At 39.4% G+C, this 17,508-nt stretch overlaps 1 protein-coding gene across 1 annotated transcript; it reads right to left on the reverse strand.

The window, feature by feature from the left end:
• Positions 1–497: 497 nt before the first annotated feature.
• LOC110713807 (transcription factor ICE1-like) lies at positions 498–16,758 on the reverse strand. The gene is made up of 4 exons (XM_021892247.1): positions 15,380–16,758; positions 13,935–14,153; positions 1,324–1,494; positions 498–890 (listed from the first exon to the last, which is right to left on the reverse strand). The coding sequence occupies exons 1-4, from the start codon at positions 16,382–16,384 to the stop codon at positions 807–809; spliced, it is 1,479 nt and encodes a 492-aa protein (XP_021747939.1). The 5' UTR covers positions 16,385–16,758; the 3' UTR covers positions 498–806.
• Between the last annotated feature and the right edge of the window lie 750 nt (positions 16,759–17,508).

Raw genomic sequence — 17,508 nt, forward strand, 5'->3', positions numbered from 1 at the left:
GACACACAGCAAATTTCCAACTCGAGTGATAGATTGGCAAATTGACCCCATGCAAGTCATCTGTCAACCCACTATATGGTACGGTATTAAGGCACAATAGAAATGGACATTCCAAAAGGAAGACTCAACTACAACCTCAATGTCCTCAAGTAGCACATAACAAGAGTTGAATGGTGACTTTATGTGATGCTACTGTCTTCTTTCTGTACTACTGCATGCCACAGATGGCTCTAATGGATGGCCATGTTTGAACCCCAAAGTACGCTCAAGTAAGCAACACAGGCTTTCGGTACTTACATGAAAGTTCAAATGTACTCAAGAAACAACTGAGTAGTAACCGTCAACCAATTCATAAGGCAATCCAAAAACAGGACTCCAAGTATATATATGCAGCTATATTATAATAATATATATACAAGCTTCTGAAACTAAGGAGAGTACAGAGCAAGTAAAGAAGAAATCACAGGATAATAAATAAATAAATAAGAAACTCATTCTTCCCTACAGAAAGTAAAATTCCTTTATTCCATTTTAAGGTGCTCAAAAGAAACAATAAAATCTACAATTGTCAATCTTCTTCAACAATTTTAGCCAGTAGCCACTATAGAATGCAGCTAAGGGGAAAAGAAGGAATTTCCTTATCTCCAAGCAGGATAGATAAATTACATACTTTATCATATAAAACAAATGAAAAACTCCTAAATGATTAACCATTAACTGAAAGTAAAGTGAAACAGATTGCCAACAGAGCCTACTTGAAGGGAAGCCTTTACACAGAAGTTTTCATATGCGAGTATGAACAACTGCTACATGACACCATGGAAACCAGCCGAATCCAACAACACTGCTTTGATCTGCTCAGGCAAGATTTCATTCCCTTCCCTGCATTGCTGATTTCAAAAATAAGAATTGTGAATGTCTGTCCCTTTAATTGCTGACAAGACATATATTTGAAACAATCTCTAGTAATTAAATTTATTTCAAATTGCAATTGCTTCCATCTTGAAACATTGCCTAAGACTCTAAGAGCATAATACCCAACTCTATGGAAGATTGGATAATAGCCAAAACTCAAAAGTATTTGAAAAATTAGGGGACTGATCAGGTTTATAGGGGCAACAGGAAATTTTCATATTTCTGAATACAAAACTAAACCAAGTATAGATGCACATATACATTAATAATTTAATACAGCATCAGCAGAAATAAGTCTTTTTATAAGAAATTGATAGGGCAGAGCTCATTCAGTGAAAACAAGTTAATCTAAATCAAGCTATTCAATCTAATATTGCCTTAGATTATTGTTAAATAATATATCCTTACCTCTGCTCGAAATATATCCAATGCAAATCCATTAAAACAGCTAATAACACCTTGCTGAATATCCAGCCCAAGGTTCTCCAAAGCTTCTAAAGTGGACAGCAACAGACCAGGTCTACGAGCACAAAACAAGTGGATATTAACTGCCCTTCCTTCTCCAGCACTGACTTCAATCTATACATGGTGAAAGGAAACATGGAACCATTTAGATTACAAGAAAAATGGCCTATATAATTCCATAAATTAGCCCCAAGCATCAAATTGAAAAGCCAGGGAACATTATTGCTGATTAAGGCCAGCTGAAATCACTTTACTAAACAGAGTTTTGCTGATTTACTTCTACTGAAGTACGGATTAAAGCAATTGTTTTTCTTGTATACAAAACTGAATGCTATTCTAAAAATAAATAAATAAATAAATAACCTCCTTGAGGCAGTTGTTAAGCCTTGGATACTTCCACACTTTAAGAAGAAAATCTTCTGTCTTAAGGACTGTTTCACAAGATTTATCCAAATCAAAAATTAGGTTTTACCACCATATTAGTTTGTATCAAGGAATACAACATTTGGGCGTTTGTATTTAAATAGGTCAAGGTTTTGATTATATCTTAACATTACAACCTTTGGAGGATATTAATTTTAAACAGCTGAAAACCAAATACAACCTGTTAAATAGGTCAATCATGTCACATATCACACTAAGATTGGTTTAAAAGTTATTTTAATTACATTTTTCTCTCTCCTCCCCCATCCATTAAAAAAAATTAAATATATTCTTTTTTCTCTCTCCTCCCCCTCAGGCCTCAACACCACCACTGCTTCACCCACTTCCGAAACCCCACAACACTGCCACCCCTCTCCACCACCGCCCCACTACAACACCACCTCCACCCATCTTAAACCCATTCAAAACCACCCACCCACACACACGATACCACTCCCATCTACCACCAAAACAGCCCAACCATGCCCTAATTCATCTCATCCACCCCTAATACCACTCCACCATGCCTGAAACCATCTCCCTGACCCCTAAAACCACCCCTTAAGCCCACTAGAAATCCCCCTTTTGCGATAGTTCGTCAGCTAGGTTCATTTGTGGGTTGGCTTGGTTCGTGGTGGTCGATGTGGGGTGGTTAGATTTATGTTGTTCAGTGTTAGGGGGATGGGTTCATGGTGTTGGGCATACGGTAATTGGGTCCATGGTGTTCGGCGTAAGGGGCTGGGTTCGTAAGGGGGTCGTTGTGGGCTGGCACACCGGTGGTGGCCTGAGAGGCGAAGAAAAAAGAAAAAGAAGGGCGGTGGCTGGTGTGTCATGGAAGGGGAGGAGAGAGAATGAAGTTATTTTATATTATTAATAAAAAACAAGTTTTAATTTATTTTTAAAAATATAATTTTATAATTTACACCTATGATATGACGACACGTGTTGTGATAACCGTTTAAAATCAATACCCTCCAAAGATTGTAATGTTAAGAATTAATCAAAGATTGACCGGTTTGAATACAAATCCCCAAATGTGCGGAGTTTTAAGAGAAATTGGAGAAAGTAATAAAATATGGAGGAAGTGAGATAAGTGGAAGAATAAAAAAATTGTAAAAAGCAAAAGTAGTTGACAGAATTGGAGGAGAGAGAATATGAAATTAATAAAACATGATTTATGATAGGTCCACTAAGTAAGAAATTAATTAAATATTGTTAAAGTTTTCCAAATAAGGAAATGGAGCAAATATTTAAAAACGGCCGGAAATGAAAAGTGGAGCAAATGTTTAAAAACGGAGGGAGTATTACTCTTAGCAATTTTTACCATTGTTAATAATCCCATTATTTTTCTTCATGGAATAAGAAGAAAATATTAACTAATACTAAAATAGAAACCGTTGACATCATCTTATCCTAAAATTGTACACATGTCATGTTCTCATTAAAAAATTTCACTCCAAAACTATATATGATAATTTTAATTTTATTTTACTAAAAACGGGATAGCTATATGATTATTAGTAGGAAAAATTTAAAAAAAATAAAAAATCCAAACTATTATCTCCCTTCTCATTTTAATCCCAACTAAAGTTTTAATCAAAATAATCCCAACTATAGGGGAATATTCTCAAATTAATCTCTCTTACCTATAACCTGTGATACCGGTTAAAGTTTTTTTTTTGGTGAGAATTACTTTTTATTTATATAATTTAATCATTGTCACCGACCATTCACTTAACCATCACCGGATTCACCCCCAAAACTTGCGACCACTAACAACTGCCCTTCCGTCTACCACCTCATCAGTCATCAACACCCTAATCATATCCCCTTCTGGATACCATAATTTCTTGCTATCTAACCGGCCACAATGGACCCACCACCTGTCCACCTCCCCCTGCCACACCATAACCACAACAACCCCTTGACACAAAGGGTGGGGTGGGCAGGTGGCATAAAGGGTGGTTTGGCTGGAAAGATACGTTTGGTGGCTTGGGTCTGGGGGTGTAAAGGTAGTTTAATGGATGGACTTGGTTTGGGTAGGTGGTGAGATCAGAGGGTGGTGGTGGCTGGTGGGAGTTTGGGTTTTGAGAGTGTGTGATTTTTTTTTTTTTGAGGGGTAAATAATCAAACCAATTATATGTTGACACATTGTTCAATTTACCTGATTAATAGGTTAGCAAAAGGTTGAGACTAATTTGAGAAAGTTATAGTTAAAATTATTTTGATTTAAACCTTAGTTGGGATTAAAATGAGAAGGGAGATAATAGTTTGGATTATTTTTGTTAATTTTTCCTTAATAGTATCAATTACTGAATTAAAAAAAAAAAAAAAAAAAAAAAAAAAAAAAAAAAAAAAAAAACTGTTTAGTGTTCATACGTAACTATTCCTATTCCTAGGCTTTAAAGTTTTCTATGTTCAACTTTTATTCCATACCCAATCTATTCTCCCTAAAAAATAGTAATTTAATTTTTTTTTTCCTTCGGGTACCCCTTTAATCATTCAATTTTTCTATGTGCTTAATTTTTTTTTTTTTTTAATATTGCATGTATAATTTGTTTTGGAATTTTTTTTTATGTTTTATACTACCTCCGTTTCACATTTTTTGCAACTTTGAAGGGTGCACGGATTCCTAGACAAAATTTGTTTGTGAGTGTATGATAGAGAGAGAAAAATAAGAATGCATGTGATGAGGAGAGAGAAAGAGAGAAATGACAACCTAAAAAGGAAAGAAAACATTAGTTGCAAATAATGTGTAGCATCCATTTTTGGCAAAAGTTGTAAAAAATATGAAACGGAGGTAGTATTTTATATAAAATTATAAACAAGTTTTAAAAAATTTATTTGTTTAACCACGAGATTAATCTAATAGCATAATATTTTAGTTCAGATTCACTAATTGTAATACTTCACAACAATTTTCTCTTTCTCGACCTTTGTAGTTAAATCAGTACACATGACTAAGGGCGTGTTCTGATTTACTGGGCTGAGCTGAATTGTCTATGAGATATAAAATTAGGAACTGAATTGAGCTGAAATTAAGCTGAAGAGAATAAGTCCTAAGTAATCCCAAAATCACTAGTAATTTTTTATTGCTAAAAAAGCCAGAAAACATGACACGAAAATAGATCAACCTTCCAACTCTCTTGTGAAATTCATTTTTTCAATCTTTTTAATAGAATAAACTATACTCTATTATCAAAGGGTGGACAATGTACAAGCAAGCAACCAGGTTTCATGCACACTTACTAAGAAGGGTCATGCATAAATAAATCACGAGTAACAAAAGCACTCTAAGGCAGATTCTACACTATCACACTGACAATAACTTTTCCAGGGACAAGGTGAGCAGTACCATGATATTGAGTGGTTATAGTTTATACTTTTTATGAGATTGATCAGCCCATTGCATACTTCTAGACTTAAGTGGCTAATGTGCTAATCTAGTTGGCAGCATGAGATTCATGGCTATGGCATTTCATCTGCAATATCAGCCATGTTCTTCTGATTGCTTTGGAAATAACACTTATGAGACACAAAATCCCATAAACCTCCCACCGACCATAAGAAGACTAGCCGTGCAATGATTGATATCGATAACATTGCTTAGTTAGACTAGGCACATGAAAAGACTAATACCCCATCAACCTCGTTTCTTACACTGTAGTTGACCCCCTCCTTCAAGTAATCGAGTCCTTCCCACCAAATTCATAGTTCCTGCAATCTACTTAAATGTCTCATCTGTTACCTTTAACTAGCATGCATAGTTGGAATGTGATAATCAGCTGTGTTTTATGAGTGCGTATCAATCTCCCCTTGTTCCCAAATTAATTTAAAAGCTACAAGTGATAATAAAAATATAAAATAAAACTTTGCCACCGAGTACTGCACTAAATTTGTCACCACAGTTTAGTCACCAATTTCTGAGAAAATCCTCAAGCTGCCTAAGGGTATTCATACCATCCATTAAGGAATTATAGAAGGGAAAACAATAAAAAGAAAAACGAATAAAAAAATGATCATCATGCATATACATATGAGGTTCCATGACAATCGACCTAATTCTGTGCCTTGGCAAAATATAGCTATAATTCTGGTTATTGAGGTAATAACGGTTCTTTCCTACAATATAAGGCACTATAGAGCTCTCCCACTTCTATAACCCCTTCTCAATCTTGACTCTTAGTAAATTAAGCAATCTAACTCTTCTTGTCATCAGGTAGTGGTTGCTTCTACAGTAGAATGCATCCTCTACCATTAGGAGAACCTACATGCTACTGCAGTACTACAAATGTGGTCAACACTGCACCACTACCCATGAGAACCTCACAAACAAATGGAAATTAAACAAGAATTGCCCAATTCGTAGCCCGATATAATCAGTGAGAAGATAAGTGAAATAAGTGGCCCATTAACTTTTCAGCATTAGCAGAAGAAGTTCTCTCCTTGGCCATCAATGGGTGAGATAAGTGAACATTATAAATTTACAGCAAGAACAACTCAATTCACTTTGTGATACTCCTATCCCAGGATAATTGACACAATCTAACTTTGCACACATGACAATGTACTGGTTTGACTTTATTTTTATATGATTAATATAAAAGAATATTATTTTTTCAAAAAAATTATACTCCCTCCGTCCCTTAATACAAAGCCTCTTTCGACGCACTAGATTGATGTTATGGAACGGGTCAATAAGGTCAACAAAGCTATCGGACCAATTCAACCACCACTTTTGGTGTACTCCAGGCGCGCAAAACAGGGGCAGCAGCAAGGGTCAATTGTGAGAAGGAACAATGAACAACAGGACAAGGCCAATTAAGGAGAAGTTGAGGAAAGAAGGCAGCCTCCTTTAATCATAACCTTTGTGGGTTTCTATTTTAGTTAATTAATGTCACATGTTCTAGTTAAGTCTTGAGTATATGTATTGTAGTTAGGGGACAGTAGAGACTATCCAGAAATTAGTGAAAACACATGAGAGACTTGTGGCCTCAAGCTACTGTGAGATTCATAACCTCAAGTTATGCCTATCCCTTGTAATTCAATCATCAGTGAATCAAATACTCAAGTTTAAGCCTTGGTTCTTGCAAATTGTCTTAAATTATAATTGCAATAAGTTAGTCTATTACAAACTTGGTATCAGAGCGGTGGTCCTGCGGCCGTGGTCACCGGAATCCACCACCCCCCTTTTAAGCCAAAAAAAAAAAAAAAAAAAAAAAAAAAAAAGAAAAAAAGAGATGGAAAACAGCACCTCGCAGAGGGTGGACGCCCTGGAGGGAACGCTGGCAGACCTGAAAGCCCAGATGGCTACCATCGTGGAGAAACTACAAACCCCGGACGACAACCTGTCGCGAGCAGTAACAGCAGCCGTAAGGGCTGCCATGGAGGAGGAGAGACAAAAAATCGCGGAGGAAAGGAAGAAAACCGAGGAGAACGTAACAGCGCCGTTGATAAGGTGGAGGAACGTTTGATTCGCTTCCGATCCACGGTCGATACACAAGCCGCAATCGATCGCCAGAAGATCACCAAATTACAGGAGGAACTGGAGAAAACGAGGCAACCTCAAGCACAAGGAATGCAGCAACCTATTCCGGTGGTGGAAGAGAACAGCCCGCGATTGGGTGGGGGGAATAACCTCACGCCAGGTAGAGAGAAGCCGTACGAAGAGCAAGACTGGCCGCACTTTGAACAAGGGGATTGGCGCTGGAGAGGAGCCGGAGAGGGCGGCGGCGGTGGCGGAGGCGGTCACTGGAAGCACCGGAAGTTGGAGATGCCACTCTTCGACGGGTCAGACCCCGATAATTGGACGGCGAGGGCCGAAATGTACTTTGATTTTTACAAATTGACGGAGAAGGAAAAGATGGAGGTAGCGGTAGTGGCGATGGATGGAGCCGCTCTGAAATGGTTCCAGTGGGAGCAAAAGCGGCGGCCTTTTTATGGGTGGCCGGACCTCAAGCAGAGGGCCTTGAGCGAATTCCGACCTTCCCACTCGGGAACGCTCCACGAACAGTGGCTGGCGGTGACGCAAGAAGGGTCGGGGTCGGTGGCAGAATACCGTCGGAAATTCATTGAGATGGCGGCGCCGCTAGAGGACGTGCTGGAGAGTATCATGTTAGGGCAATTCATCCACGGGTTGAATAGGGAAGTGAAATCGGAGCTGAGACTCCTCAACCCGCCTAACCTTGAAAGAGCCATGGAAATGGCAGGAAGAATAGAAGAGAAGAATCGGGTTCAGCTGGGAAAGAAGCCATTAAGTAATTGGAGAGGTGGGTCAACGGCTGGGCCCTCAAACTCTGGCCCAATGCAAGGCAACCCAACCTTCAGTAAAGGAGGCCTCATAGCTTCCTACGGGCTGCCAGCAGCAGTGGGCCGCCCAAACCCTGGCCCAAGGCTCCTGAGTCCCAAGGGTCCGTGAATTTGGGCCGGGCCACGTCGGGCTCAAGTCAAAGTGTTTCCGGGGTTACGAGGAGGTTGACCGAGAGTGAGTTAGCAGAAAGGAGGGCAAAAGGGTTGTGCTTTAAGTGTGATGAAAGGTGGGGTGTAGGGCATCGTTGTAAGAGAAAGGAGCTTAGTGTGTTGTTAGTCGCGGAGGGTGAAGTCGAGTTGGAGGACGAAGGGCCGGAGTTGGGAAGTGACACCCTGTCGGAAGAAGTTGGAGGCATGTCGTTGTGCTCGGTGATCGGGATACACAACCCAAAAACGATGAAGTTGAGGGGAGTAGTAAAAGGGCAAGAAGTAGTGGTGATGATTGATTTCGGGGCTACTCATAATTTTTTAGCTATTTCGGTAGTAGAGCAAGCGGCCATACCCATCTCACAAGGTGGGGAATTTGCGGTATCCTTAGGAAACGGGGATACAATTCGTGGTAGAGGAGTGTGTAAGGGAGTCAAGGTGGAATTGAGGGGAGGTATCACCGTTATTGAGGATTTTTTTCCTCTCACTTTAGGGAGTGCCGAGGTAATTTTAGGAGTTCAATGGCTCGAGAAGTTAGGTCCGGTGGTGACTAATTGGCGTACTCACATCATGAAGTTCAACATCGGAGGTGTACCGGTGACCCTTACCGAAGACCCTACTCTCGAAAAGACCCAAGTTTCGTTAAAGGCCATGGTGAGGGTGCTTAAAAAAGAGAAGTTAGGCCTTTGGGTCGAATTCAACCAAGCTGAAACACAAGAAATGGGCCCAACTGAAGTTAGCCCACCTTCTTACTTGATGAATGTCTTGGGCCAATTTAAAGGGGTCTTCAATATGCCTAATGGGCTGCCACCAGAAAGGGGCCATGAGCATTCCATTGTTCTTAAAGATGGGGTCGACCCAATTAGTGTGAGATCATATAGATTCCCACAAATTCAAAAGGATGAAGTTGAAAGGCTTATCCGGGAAATGCTCGAATCCGGGATTATCAAACCGTCTTCTAGCCCCTTCTCAAGTCCGGTTTTACTCGTGAAAAAAAAAGATGGCTCGTGGAGGTTTTGTGTAGATTACCGGGCCCTCAACAAGGAAACCGTTCCCGATAAATATCCAATCCCGGTTACTGATGAGCTATTAGACGAGTTACATGGAGCAACGGTTTTCTCCAAGCTCGATTTGAAATCCGGTTATCATCAAATCCGGGTTCGACCGAGCGATACTCACAAGACGGCTTTTCGGACACACGAGGGGCATTATGAGTTCCTCGTGATGCCTTTCGGCCTCACAAATGCGCCGGCGACGTTTCAATCACTTATGAACGACGTTTTTCGGCCATATTTAAGGAAGTTTGTTTTGGTCTTTTTCGATGATATTTTAATATATAGTAAGGCAGTGGAAGAGCACGTCCATCATTTACAGTTGGTCCTTCAAAAGTTGGAAGAAAATCAATTATATGCAAATTATAAGAAATGCGAATTTGGGAAGGGTGAAATTGCATATCTTGGTCATGTCATATCGAAGCAGGGAGTTTCCATGGATGGAGATAAAATTCGATCCATTGTAGAGTGGAAAACCCCGAGGAATCTCCGTGAGCTTAGGGGATTTTTGGGATTAACGGGTTATTATCGCAAGTTTGTCAAACACTATGCTCAGATTGTCGGCCCCCTCACGGCTCAATTGAAGAAAGAAAATTACGGATGGACGGGAGAAGCCACGGCAGCGTTCCAGAACCTGAAGACCGCCATGACCACAGCCCCGGTCCTGGCTGTTCCTGATTTCCGCGAAGGTTTCGTGGTGGAAACCGATGCCTCCGGATACGGATTGGGGGCAGTAATGATGCAGCGAGATCGCCCAATTGCTTTCTTTAGTAAACTCTTGGGGGTGCGAGCTCGGGCCAAATCGATTTATGAGAAGGAGTTAATGGCTATCTCATTGGCGGTGGCGAAGTGGCGCCATTATCTATTGGGTCGATCATTCGTTGTGCGCACGGATCAGCAGAGCCTCAAGTACTTAACTGAGCAGCGAGAAGTGAGTAGTGAATACCAGAGGTGGCTTCGGAAACTCGTGGGGTTCGATTTCACCATTCAGTATAAACCGGGCACCGCCAACAGGGTGGCTGATGCGTTGTCACGCAAGGATGAAGCTCTGGTTATCAAACCAGTGAAGGGGACGAAGAAAGACGATGAAGTGGTTGAGTTTGGGTCTTTAGTTCACTCTTGTTATGTGGACTGGACTGATCTTGAGAAGGAGTTGGAGAATGATAAAGGATTGGGCCAGATTATGTTGGGCTTGAAACAAGGGAAAGAAGGGCCTAAAGGGTTTCACATTGAAGGGGATAGACTCTTTTATAAAGATCGTATTGTATTGCCTAACCATTCAAAATATATTGCTTTACTTTTGCAGGAGTATCACAGTACCCCCATTGGTGGCCATGACGGTGAGCTCAAGACCTATCTCCGGCTCACCGCCGATTGGTTTTGGGCCGGGATGAGAAAAGATGTGGCTAAATTTGTTCGGGAATGCGATGTTTGTCAACGAAGCAAGACTATCACTAAGCGGTCGTTGGGATTGCTCCAACCGCTCCCTATTCCCGAGGCCGTTTGGGAGGAAATTTCAATGGACTTCGTGGAGGGTCTTCCCTTATCCCGAGGAAGCGACGCGGTGTTAGTAGTGGTGGATCGCTTGTCGAAGTATGCCCATTTCATTGGTCTCAAACACCCCTTTAACGCCCTCAAAGTAGCAGATTTCTTTGTCAAAGAAGTTGTCCGACTTCATGGATTTCCGGCATCCATTGTGTCGGATCGAGATCGAGTCTTCATGAGTATATTCTGGAAGGAGTTGTTTCGATTGCAAGGAACGCATCTCCGAAGAAGCACGTCCTACCATCCTCAAACCGATGGTCAAACGGAGATCGTGAACAAGAGCCTGGAGATGTATTTGCGATGTTTCATTGCGGAAAAACCAAAGAGTTGGGCTCGATGGCTCCCGTGGGCGGAGTATTCTTATAACACCTCACCCCACACCTCTACTAAGATGACACCTTTTCGAGTGGTTTACGGGAGAGATCCACCCAAGCTGTGGCGTTTAAGGGCTGGTCAAACCATGGTTAGCAGTCTTGAAGAAATGTTAATGGAGAGGGATGCGATATTGGACGAGCTACGATTGAATTTGAACCGAGCCCAGCAAGTAATGAAGGGTTACGCGGACAAACAAAGGAAGGATGAGGAATTTTCGATTGGGGAAAGAGTGTTCCTTAAATTGCAACCTTATCGTCAGAAATCACTTGCGAAGAGACCATTTGAGAAGTTGGCTGCCAGATTCTATGGGCCTTTTGAAATTTTGGAGCGCATTGGCAGAGTAGCTTATAAACTACAACTACCACCACATTGCAAGATCCATCCCGTGTTTCACATCTCACAACTCAAGCGAGCATTAGGGGACTCTACCTGCCCGCCCACGATTCCATCCCAACTCTCCCCCGACTTGGAATTGTTGGTGGAACCAGTAGAATTGCTTGAGGTGCGCACCATTAAGAAAGGACCTGTTTTCGTGCTTGAAGTGCTGCTCACTTGGAAGGGTTTGCCAGCGCATGATGCTACGTGGGAAGAGTTCGATGCAGTCAATGAGCGCTTTCCCTCCTTCCACCTTGAGGACAAGGTGAAGCTCACAGGGGGGAGTGATGTTATGGAACGGGTCAATAAGGTCAACAAAGCTATCGGACCAATTCAACCACCACTTTTGGTGTACTCCAGGCGCGCAAAACAGGGGCAGCAGCAAGGGTCAATTGTGAGAAGGAACAATGAACAACAGGACAAGGCCAATTAAGGAGAAGTTGAGGAAAGAAGGCAGCCTCCTTTAATCATAACCTTTGTGGGTTTCTATTTTAGTTAATTAATGTCACATGTTCTAGTTAAGTCTTGAGTATATGTATTGTAGTTAGGGGACAGTAGAGACTATCCAGAAATTAGTGAAAACACATGAGAGACTTGTGGCCTCAAGCTACTGTGAGATTCATAACCTCAAGTTATGCCTATCCCTTGTAATTCAATCATCAGTGAATCAAATACTCAAGTTTAAGCCTTGGTTCTTGCAAATTGTCTTAAATTATAATTGCAATAAGTTAGTCTATTACAATTGACCTTATTTTAAGTTATTAAATATTAATGAAAGTTATAGGAAAAGTTGTATTATGAAACTTTATTTTAATACTATCAAACAACATATATTATGATAAAATATGTTTTTATAATGCTAGGTAAAATAAAAATCAAAGTTGATATATGAATAGTGAAAAAAAAGTCTAGAGGGAGTACCTATTTTAACAACATATTTCTAGATAAAAATATATTTTTATTACGTTAATTAAAAAAAAAATAGTCAATGTTCATATAAGAACAGTGAAAAAAAAAAAGTCCAATGTGTTTCAGGACAGAAGAAGTAGCGTTCAACATTAGCTTGAATAGCATCATTGATCATGTCTTATGCCTTGTCTCTTCTTAGATTAATTCTCCCTCTTTCAAAAGCTGTAACACTTTTAATAAGCAGTCAAGTCCTTGAAAATCAAGTGGGAGCTCCATATTTGGGCTACGGCTACCACCCAAAAAGATTTATGGTCGAAGAATTCCTCTCGTCTCAAGGTTATAATCGATTTCATATTGGAGTTCCACTTCCCATCCGATGACTTGGACTTTCCCCATGGGTTGGAACCCACTCCTTCTCAAGTCTCATAAGAGCTAGTCCACATAAATCAGCTATTTACCAAATTAAATGAAAAAAAAGGGGAACAACTCCTTTTGATGTGGATTAAACCACGTTTTTTAGAGGTTGTGCAAATTTTTGATGAAATAAAGGATACTAGCAATTAGGGATAAACCTACTTCGAGAAAGTTTGATCTTTTCCTCTAAAACAAGAAGTAACAATGAAATCAATTCGATTCACTCAAGCCAAGTCACAATTTTTAGATTTCATAAACAAGAGAAATTTCTTTTGTTGTTGATTTCTCACCCCTATTTATAGGGTTAATTGTACATGAAATAGTTTAGAAACCCTATCCTACTTGGATTCCTAATAGAGTTGGATTGCTAGCACAAAATCTTATCTAATTAAACATAATTAAATAAACTAACTCAAACCTAAATAATACTTTTACGGCGGTAAGGCCTAACATAGAAAAATAAAAAAATAAAAAAATAATAATAAACCTCTTTCAAGTAAAAAATAAAAGCCTATAGGCAAACTCAATATAACTACTAGAAACAAAAACAAGAATGTCCCATATTGAATATGCATCACATTTACATTAATACACCCCATGGGACACGAAATAAGGTTCCTAGTTCATGAATATCTAGGTTGTGGACTTACCAATTAATTTCCTTAAGTGACTTGGTGACTCCTTGGAAGTTGGAACTTCCAATAATTAATGTTTTCCACCTGTCACCTTTGTTACAAGCTGGATTCTTGGATTTTGGCAAATGCAAAGCTGCTCCTTAATCTAAGATTGCAACAAGTAATTAAGTGTGCTCTAGGGACTACCATCATTTTTCAAGGCATGTAGCAATTTGTTTATTTTATTTTTATAAATGTATCACAATATCTTTATCAAGCAAGCAAATCATCTTTATCAAGCCAAACCAAAGAAAAACAAAACAAAGCAAACTAAGCAACACAAGACCAAGGAAACAAAATAAGATATTCGATAGTCAATTCATAAAGTTACCCTAGCAAGCTGATTCTTGGGGACCGGTAAAGAATTTGGGGAAATTTCCTCCTTCACACGGCATGGAAGAGTTGGTGGGATAAGTGTAGAAGGATGAGAACTAGTTGGCATCAGAGGGCCAGGATTACTGGACTCCAATTCATTGTGAAGCTCACTAATCCTTTCCAAAAGCTCTTTTAAATAATCAATGGCATCTCCAAGTATTGAGGCTCTGTCCATCTGCAGGAGGAATACCAATTATCAAATAATATTAGTGTGTGTGCTTATTAAGTGAACATGAGAGTATTGTATTACATAGAGCAGTAAAAAGTACACAAAAATAATCCACAGTAAAGAAGAATTCAGTTGCACCAAAAGATTTATCAAGTCATGACCACAAATGAAATCAGGAAAAGATGCATCATAAAAAACATCCAGGACATAGTATAAACCAAACAATACTCTGTAGAAGTTGGAACTCGCAAGAAGCAGGCAGCCATCTAGCAGTGTTTTTATAATTTTATCTATCATCAAAGCACTCTGTATTCCGTAATAAGAAAGATTTTCACATCAAGCTTTTGGAAGCATCTTCCCAGTCTAAGGAGCCTTAGAAAGTAAGTCTATAAACCCCCTAGATTTATTTCAAGTTATCCAATCTACAACAAGCAAAATCATCTGCTAAACTCCAGATAAACCAGGTAAAGCTAGACTACAGGGTAATATGTTGATCCAGTGAAGTTTCACTAATCCTAAATGCCATAAACCCTCTAAAGTACCACCTTTACCATTTGAAATACCACCCCAACCATCCAAAAGTACTATAAAATATGCACCAGACCAGTCCACTGCAATTCTCAGATGTACAGCCCTACAGAAACAATATCGCCAAAGTCACAAAATATATGGGACTGGATTATTTATTGATCTCCGAGATCAATTGGAAGCTCCTCAAACTAGACCGAAAAACCATCAGCATAATTCCAACCAGCTTACTTTCATGCATGGTCCGATCATCACAAGCTCAGAATCCAGTTTTAAACTTTAACTTATGGTTATGAGATTATGTTGCTCTAATGATGACCACCTAAAATAACGTTGAACCCTGTTTACAGATCTAACCTTTTTGTCCCCACTTAGCAGCTAGCAAGTTATAATTCAAATCACAATCATTAAAAGCAAACTAACTCAATCATATATAAACCAATCCTTTTCAATTCTTCTGTATAACTACAAAATTAACAAGTTATAATAACACATAGAATCAAGTTCAATCATCCAAAGAGAACAAAAGGCAATTATCTAAAATTCATAAAGCTAGTAATCAAACACAATAAGATTATAAGACCCCAAAACCAAAAGGTGTTTGAATATATAATGAACCAAAATAAAGTGAGCTAAACTAAAGATGACCTTGATAATCTTAAGCAATAATAAACCAAATCAAAATTGGCTAAACTAATGCTGACCTTGCTAATCTTAGGCACAACAGACCTAAGCAAATAAAGGCGGTCATTAAGCTTCTTCCTCCTACGCCTCTCCGCCATCAGATTCTTCGCCGGCAACCCCTTCCTCTTTCCCTTCCCCTTCCCATTACCACCACCACCACCACCTGCCACTAAGCTATTGGTATTCGAGTTCGAAAAATTGCCATTATCATCATCATTAATACTATTATCATTGTTCATAGTAACATTATTATTATTATTACCAACATCACCTTCCTCAAATTGTTCATCAGAATCATAATTTACCATTGAAACCCCAAAACTCCCTTCAACGTCATCTTCCTCAACATCACCATTACCATTATTACTTTCCCTCTTTCTCTTCCCTCTTCCTCCCCAAAACCCACCACCCAATTCCCCCAACTTATCCGACCCGGTTGAGCTGGACCGGACCATAACCCGTTTCTGAAACAAACTGGGCTCAACCAGACCCGGCCCAGTACTCGGGCCCACTTCAAGGGGCATCAACATTTTCACCCGGTTACCAAACAAAGCAGAATTCGAATCCAGACCATCTAACCCAGAGAACCCAAACCCAGGTAACTCGAAACATGAACCCGGTTCTGTCGCATGAACCGGAGGAAGAAAACCCGGTTCAGTGCAGAAATTATAAGCACTTGATTCAAAAGGACTGTGATTATAGAACGAAGAAAGAGAAGATTTAGCAGCAGAAAATGGGAAGAACGGAAGTTGGTGTTGTTGTTGCAATGAAGAAGATGATAGTAATGGGTCGAATTGAGGTTGAGAAGAAAAAGACGACGTCGTTTGAAGAGTAGAAGGAAGGAGTAAATTGTCATTTCCAATTTCTGATGGTGGGGTGATAATGTGACCGCCGGTGAGGTACCAATCAGCACCGTCAAGCGGTGGTTGTTGAGGTGGATGCGGTGGTGGTCGTGTCCATGAAACGGCGTCGTTTTGGTCAGCTGTGTCGTCAACCCATGCGACGTCGTTTGATCTTGAAAGCATTTTGTTGAGGAGAGAGAAAGTGGGTTTCAGGAGGAGAGAGAGAGTGAGTGAGTTGGAGGAAAAAGGAGGGTAAATTAGAGTAACACGGTGGTTCAGAGAGTGCCGTGCACGGTGGTGCGAGACACGTGGTTTATGATTTATGGAGGCGCTGCTTCATGTCACGGGTGTGTTGGGTTGAATTCAATTTTGAGGTATGGGTTCAAGTTTCAACTTTTTTAAGGCTATTTTTTCATGCCACATACAACTATTGTTTTTGTCTTTTCTCTCTTCTCGGCCGACCTACAAGGTACTCGTAGTGGTAGATTGTACTCCCACTGTTTCGCATTAGTTGCAAAACTTGTAACACTTTTTTATTTATGGCGGTTTCATATTAGTTGCAAAATCATTATATTTTAACATAATTCAGCATTATTTTATAATTTTTCTCTCCACTGACCCCATTTTCACAAATCTTCTAACTAATATTAAAGTAGCAACTATTGCATCATCCTTACCTAAAATTAAACACATGTCAGATTGTCATTAAAAAAATTTCCCTCCAAAACTATAAATGATATCATCATGATTTTTTATTTGATTATGAGTATCAATTTTCAAAAATAGTCTATCCATCTAATAATAATAATTTAATTTTCTTCGTCCCCTCACTTAGCCCTTTTATTATTCAATTTTTATATGAACTCTAAATTTTATTTTTAATATTTGATGCATTATTTATTTTGGGAATATTTTTTTTTTAATTTTGGCATGAAAATATAAACAAATTGTATAAATTTTTTTTTAAAATACGAAACTAATCTAGTATTTTATTATTTCTCTTTCCTATCAAGTATCAACCACACACACACTATTTTTTTATTATTATTATTTCTACCGCTTACTAATAATATTTGTACTATAAGCTTATAAGGGTTTGTTCTCTTACGTTGAAATTCAGTTCAGTTCAGCTCAGTTCAGTTCAGCTCAGCTCAGTTCAGCTCCTAATTTCCTTCTCTTATAAAATATTCAGTTCAGTTCAGTTCAGCTCAATTCAGCTTAGTTCAGTTCAGTTCAGCTTAGTTCAGTTCAGTTCAGTTCAGTTCAGTTCAGCTGAGTTCAGCTGAGTTCAGTCAATGAGAACAGGC

This window comes from Chenopodium quinoa, unplaced genomic scaffold (genome assembly GCF_001683475.1).
Source record: "Chenopodium quinoa cultivar QQ74 unplaced genomic scaffold, ASM168347v1, whole genome shotgun sequence".
NCBI lineage: Eukaryota > Viridiplantae > Streptophyta > Magnoliopsida > Caryophyllales > Amaranthaceae > Chenopodium > Chenopodium quinoa.

Coding starts and splice junctions, on each gene's coding strand:
- LOC110713807 (XM_021892247.1), bottom strand. CDS start 16,384: ATGCTTTCAAGATCAAACGACGTCGCATGGGTTGACGACACAGCTGAC. Junction 14,154..15,379: donor TTGTGCCTAAGATTAGCAAG/GTCAGCATTAGT, acceptor TTCCTCCTGCAG/ATGGACAGAGCCTCAATACT. Junction 1,495..13,934: donor CCAAGAATCAGCTTGCTAGG/GTAACTTTATGA, acceptor CACCATGTATAG/ATTGAAGTCAGTGCTGGAGA.